General features: G+C 46.4%; 1 protein-coding gene across 2 annotated transcripts; it reads right to left on the bottom strand.

Annotated features, from left to right (window-relative positions):
• Positions 1-2,820: 2,820 nt before the first annotated feature.
• PIGC (phosphatidylinositol glycan anchor biosynthesis class C) lies at positions 2,821-5,544 on the bottom strand. Of its 2 annotated transcripts, none has more exons than XM_060142187.1 (2): positions 5,384-5,544; positions 2,821-4,231 (listed from the first exon to the last, which is right to left on the bottom strand). In XM_060142187.1, exon 2 carries the CDS (start codon positions 4,011-4,013, stop codon positions 3,120-3,122), a length of 894 nt encoding a protein of 297 aa, XP_059998170.1. In that variant the 5' UTR covers positions 4,014-4,231; positions 5,384-5,544; the 3' UTR covers positions 2,821-3,119. The 2 variants fall into 2 exon arrangements, with proteins under 2 accessions (XP_059998170.1, XP_059998171.1); XM_060142188.1 differs by lacking the exon at positions 5,384-5,544 and adding an exon at positions 5,021-5,171.
• Positions 5,545-6,037: the final 493 nt, after the last annotated feature.

Here is a 6,037-nt window from a genome sequence, read left to right as displayed (position 1 = left end):
TACCTGTCCTTCATCCTTCCATCTCAACTACAATCCCTGGTACCATTTTGGAAAGATGGGCAACACTGCCTTCCCATTCCTCCCTCCTTGCTCTCAATTGCCACCACCACCCTCCAGCCTTCCTTATAACTTAGGGTGACAAGAAACAGAGCTGGGAGGAAGGGGTACATCTTCTTATACAGGCAAGTATTTGACAAGTTGGGATTTTAATTCCAAAGCTACCCTAACCCTCTCCCCTTCCCTGCCCTCCCCGAGCTACCCACATACACACACCGTAATACTCTCTGGAAATTTAGATCATTAATATCCTATTTGTACCCTTTCAGTGTGGTTTAAATTTAAAAGACTGACTGGATTACTATATTTAAGTGATAGGTAACTCTCCCAAGAACTGTCACATTAGGTCATACCGATTGTTAAGTAGGCCTGCATCCCTATGCCAGCAGCAACCCAGAGAAGCATGCCATAAGTGAGCCTCATCATCCTTCAGGTAGCAACACCTAAAGGCTTGGGATTTCTTAACATTTATTTATTTGTTTGTTTGGTTGTGCTGGGTCTTAGTTGTGGCATGTAGGCTTCTCTCTAGTTGTGGCACGTGGACCCTAAAGCACGCAGGCTTAGTTGCCCCTCAGCATGTGGGATCTTAGCTCCAAGACCAGGGATCGAACCCACATCCCCTGCATTGGAAGGCGGATTCTTAACCACTGGACCACAAGGGAAGTCCCTTAACACTTTCTTACAAGACAGTTATGGCTTTTTTATGTGCGTTTTTTCCCAAAACTTTTTGGAACCCATTTATATCCCTGGCTTGTGAAACTTCTTAGACTTACATGTAGACAGTGTATAAAATTATTTTTTCATTTGTCTTAAATTTGCTCTGTTCAAATTTCAAAGGGTGTCTCCTCCTATAAGTCATGATTTGGTAGGCAAATAACATCCACTTTCACCCTTAATAGTTTTATAGAAATGACTGTATCTCTTTCGAGGCTTCCTTCCAGGCTGTGGTGTTCTATTCTCTAATCCGTTTTCATAGACCAGCTTCCCTTCCCTCTGATTCCTACCATTTTGGTTATTGCAGTTATCCTTCTGTGATCTAATTCCACTATAGCCTGGTTGTGAGGCAACCAATTCTGTACAAAGAATTCCAAACACAAAAGCACTGGATTCTATTCTCAGTAACCTTCTAGATAATGCCCAGAATTCTGAACCAATGTCCTTCAGATACTACACATGGAACACCTTAGCTTGGGTGTACCGTCTCAGGTACCTTGAACTTAACATGCTTCATTCTTATTTTCTTATCTACTTTACTTCCAAACCTGTTCTCACATCTGTTTTCTCATGGTATAGTTACTAGAAAGAATCCACTCAAGGCAGAAGCCTCCCCCCACCCCGCCAGTTCTCTTTCCCTCCCATTGTCCAACATGAATTTACCAAGTTCTGAAAATCTCTCTAATCAGAATCGACACCTCCTTGGTGCAGTCACCACCCTTAGTCTAGACCCTCATTTTTCACTCTTACCACAAGAGCTTCCCATGCTCAGCCTGTGTAGTTCAGCCTGAATCCTGCTACCAGAATTTTATAAACACACACACACAAAAGTGTGTTTGGTGGGAGCCCTATATCCCTTTTCAAAAGCTCCTTAATTTGCCATTGACTCCAGGATCCAGGAATTCAAGGTATTCACGCTCAGACCTCAGCCTCTCACTGCAGCCCGTCTATTCTGCACTCCCCTCTCCTGCCAGGATGAGTCAGGCCCTGTGCACCTGGACAGACACACTGTTCACTCCGGTTGGAATATTCTTCTCCCCACAGTCACCTCTTTTCTCTTTGAACTGAATCTGCTGCCCCACCCTGCACCCTCACATCCAGCCCATAACACCCCATCCCCTGCCACCTCCACGGGGAACTTCTACAACCATCAGACTGCAGAGGATCAGGCCTCAGGTAATTCCAAATACTATTGTGTGGAAGAGCTGAACATGACAGCACAGGCACATTCATTCATCCCACTGAAGAAGTATTTTTGAAAGGGATTCAAATGTGGGCAACTCTCTGCTCACCAACGTGGATGCAGTTGCTATGTGAGTTCCCTAAAGTTGATCATTGGAAATCCATTCAAATACGGAAAGTGTATTAGAACATTAAAAAGCAAAAGCTATTTTATACAACTCTTTACTATATTCAACCACTAAGCCCTGGCCCCATTTCTGATGTGGACTAAATAATAATTATGAGCCAATTCTGGTCAGTCCAGGCATGCAGAGTAGTGCTTACCCTCTTTGGACTGGGCACACTCTCCCCATAGTTCTAGCTGCCATTAGTCCCACAAAGCATGCCAGCTTCAGCTGCTCGTATTGTTGACCTGGCTCCTAAAGGTCTCTGCCACCTTGGCCCCCAAACCATCTTTTGCTTGCTTGAATCCCACCTGACGTCTAAGCCTAAGCTCAAGTGCCATCTCCTCTAATAAGTATTTCCTCATTACTCCAGCTAATTTGACCTCCAGCCTCTTTGAAGTCCCCCAACATTTTGCTAGTGTATTATGACACATCATACGCCCCTTGTAGCTAGTTGCATCCATGCTTCATTAAGAACTAAGTGGAACCTGTGAGTCAAGGTTAAGTGACCAATTCTGTGATCTCAGGCCACAAAACTGGACACAGCATCCAGGGTTCTAGGATTTGAGCTGTAGATAAATAACAGAGCCTGCATTTAGTTCACTGAAAAAGGTAAAAGTGACTTTATATGCACACACATTCTCTTATTCTCTCTTCATGTCCCTTCTATCTGCCTTCTGCTCACAGAAAAATCATAAGACAATTTGATGGATGTGTTACTTTTTTAATAAATAGAAACCACATCATTTCATTTGTTACAGAGAATAATAATGAGAGGCAATAATTCAAGAGGGCCCCAGGAAGCTTTTTCATCAACAAAGTAACAGAAACGAGAAGCACCTTCACTGCCCAAGCCTATGGGTAATTTTTTTCTTTTGATTTCTGATCTCCCACCCACACATCATTATGCCACTTCCAGAATGGAACTCTGCCTTCAAATCTCCTACTAGTTGGAAGGCTGGTCTATCAGCTTGTCTCAGTAACGGAATGGATGTCCCTATCTCAGCTGAGGAACCTCGACAAATCTTCTTTGATTTCAGCCTCATCCCAAGGCCCATGAATGTTTTCTTTAAAAAGCTGCAGGCGAATGAGGTAGAAAGGGCAGAGACATGAGATGGAAACCAGCAGAAGGGCAAAGAGTATGGCTCCCACAGCACTAATGGACAGCAGGCCTCCCAAGGCTGAAAATGCAAAAAGCAGTGTGACTCCCACATAGCTGTGGGGAGTACATGCCTTCAGTTTCTTCTGTAACATGGGCCATAGGGCAAAAATCTGGATGGCAAATGTCACCATGACGAAGGCATGTAGGGACCGGGGCAGGCGTGAGGCAAGGCAGACAGAAGCAAAGATGGCCATGTTCAAGGACAGTGTGCTGGATACAATGGCACCATTGGCACCATAGTCAAAGAAGATGAGGTGGCCTAACAGCATGAAGACTGACATGGCATAGATGGTGTCAGTGCTGACGGACTCTGTCAGAGTCTTCAGCACCGGCGAAAAGCCATATGTGAAAGTTATGAAGACTAGGGCACTCTTCAGGTCAGCCCACCGGGTCCGCCCACTCTTCTTCCGTCCTTCACCTCCATCAATGAGATCAAACAAAACATAGCCAATCAGTGAAGAAGCCAGGCCGGTCCCAAAAAGCCAATGGGGAGCCAGAAGACCCTCATCCATATACCACCAGATAACCACAAAAACACAGACACTGCACAGCTGCTGTATCACCACACTGGACTCAAATACCACAGCCCAATATTGGTATTTCCGGGCATAGATGTTCTTCCGGAGCTCTTCCAGGAAACTCTGATCCACGTAGTTATCAGGAAAAGGCTGTCGCTCATACAAGACCTTGTGCCATCTGGCCTCTTTGGTGTTAGTTACAGGCTGGGCACACATTATCCTTTCGCTCAAACTCAGGCCAGTTCAATCTCCCTTGCAGAAGTCCATGTGGTTCTCGATCTTTATAAAGTTTTGAAGTAAAACCTCTCTGGAAATTCCATGCTGAGCTGTGGGTGATATTGTACCGACTTTCCCTTGCTTTCAAAGGCAGCAACCCAGGCTAGGCCTACAGTAGATGAGTTTGTTCTCTGAGGCAGGACAATACAGCTAAGTTCCTAGAAAAAGAGAGACTATGAATCTATGAAAGTTGTGACAGGTCAAGGGTAGGACTGAGTTAAAATCAAACCAACTTATTGCTTTATTAGAAGTTGATTAGCAGTCTGAACAGAATACACACGGTGGCCATCTTATAATTATGGATATTAAAATTTCATTTCAGATTTTACATTATAATCCCTTGTCAGCTATCACTTATGGAGTGCTCACTATGTGCTAAGAGTGTTACGTAGCTTCTTTCAGTTAATCTCCACAACCTTGCAAATTAGTATCAACCTCACTGTAACTAGTAAAGAAACTGAGACTCAAAGTGCTTAGGTAACTTTAGCCCAAGTTAACAGTGGTAAATAGTGGATCCAGATTTCAATGAAAATTCTGCCCCAAAGCCTGTGCCTCTAAACCAGTTCTTAACTCAGGAGTTCACATATCCTTGAGGTCTATAGATGGGCTTCAGACCGTTCAAAAACCCTGTCAATGCATACTTGTAGTTGTAATTTATGCAAATTTCTAGGATTAGGTTCCAAGCTTTTATTGGGCTCTCAAAGGCATGTTACTTAAAATAAAAACAAAAAAGCTACCGGTCTAAAGACAAAAGTAAACCTCACAATACAGAAAGATATGTGCTTTATGGTTTATTTAACCAAAACCAAGGACTCAAGATTCTTAATCCGTTAACTGAGCTTAACATCCTTTAAAGAGCTATCATCCTACTTATTAACGCCGAAACTCGGGAGGATCAAAGATAATGATACCCTTTTCACAATGGGAAAACTATGAGTCAGAAATACCAAGTTCATCCAGCAAGTCTGCGAGGAAAATTCTTATTGCCCGACCTAATTTCTTCCATAGAGAGCACGACAGGTTTTGCATCACAAGCCAGACACCCTGAGAGCCCCCCTCACTGCAGCAGGGAACCCAGCCCGGGGATCTCACGGCCGCCGCGGGGGCTGGAGGGTCAGAGGCACCGAAAAGGGCAACGCCCGCCCGCAGGGCGGGGGAGGGGGCGGGGGTGGGGCAAGGTAGGGCGTCCCCGAGGGCGCCCTACTCCCCCTCCCGGGCCTCCCCCGCCCGCCGCCGCCCCTCACCCGGCCTCGGGCCTGCGGGGGATGGCGGAGGAGGCCCGGACACACTGACTCCCACTCGGAACCCACCTGCCCGCGAGTGCGTAGGGGTACGCGGCAGCGGGAGAGCAGCCGCCCGCCTCCTTCCCCATCCGGGGCGCCGGGGTCGGGTCGGCGGCCGAGCATTTCCGGGGCTGCCACAACCTCCGCGGTTAGAGCGCCCTTCCTCGGCCTTCGCGGCCGCTGCTGCTCCCTCCTGGCCGCTCAGAGGAACTTCCGGCTTCTATCCCGGAAAGAACGCTGTGAGCCAGGAAAGCGGATGCTCAACGGGGAGACTGGGACCCAGCGTCCGAAGGGCAAGGGAGAGAGGCTGGGCTGAGAGAAGAGAGATTATAACGGCTACTTTGATGGAGCTCCTATTATGAACTCAGGCCCTCAGCTGGGGACTTCCCATGCATCCGTGCATCCACTGGACACATATTCACTAAATATCTACAGGTACCAAGCACTGTTTTAGGTGCTAGTGGTAACAGCAGTGAACAGAACAGACAAAAATCCCTCCCCTCATGAAGGTTTCTGTCTTGTGCATTGACCTGTAAAGTGATGATATCGTCCTCCTCTCATGGAAGACAAAACTGAAGCTCAGAGAGGTTGTGATTTTTCCAAGGCCATACAGTTGGGAAGTGGATTAACCAAGATTAATATCCAATTGTCTATAGCTTCAAAGTGCAGTTCTTTCCTCTG

Source organism: Lagenorhynchus albirostris, chromosome 2 (assembly GCF_949774975.1).
Source record: "Lagenorhynchus albirostris chromosome 2, mLagAlb1.1, whole genome shotgun sequence".
Lineage (NCBI taxonomy): Eukaryota > Metazoa > Chordata > Mammalia > Artiodactyla > Delphinidae > Lagenorhynchus > Lagenorhynchus albirostris.
This window is presented reverse-complemented; position numbering and strand designations above follow the sequence as displayed.

What these genes read in the sequence shown, in the direction of transcription:
- PIGC (XM_060142187.1), bottom strand. Translation starts at nt 4,013, where the DNA reads ATGTGTGCCCAGCCTGTAACTAACACCAAAGAGGCCAGATGGCACAAG.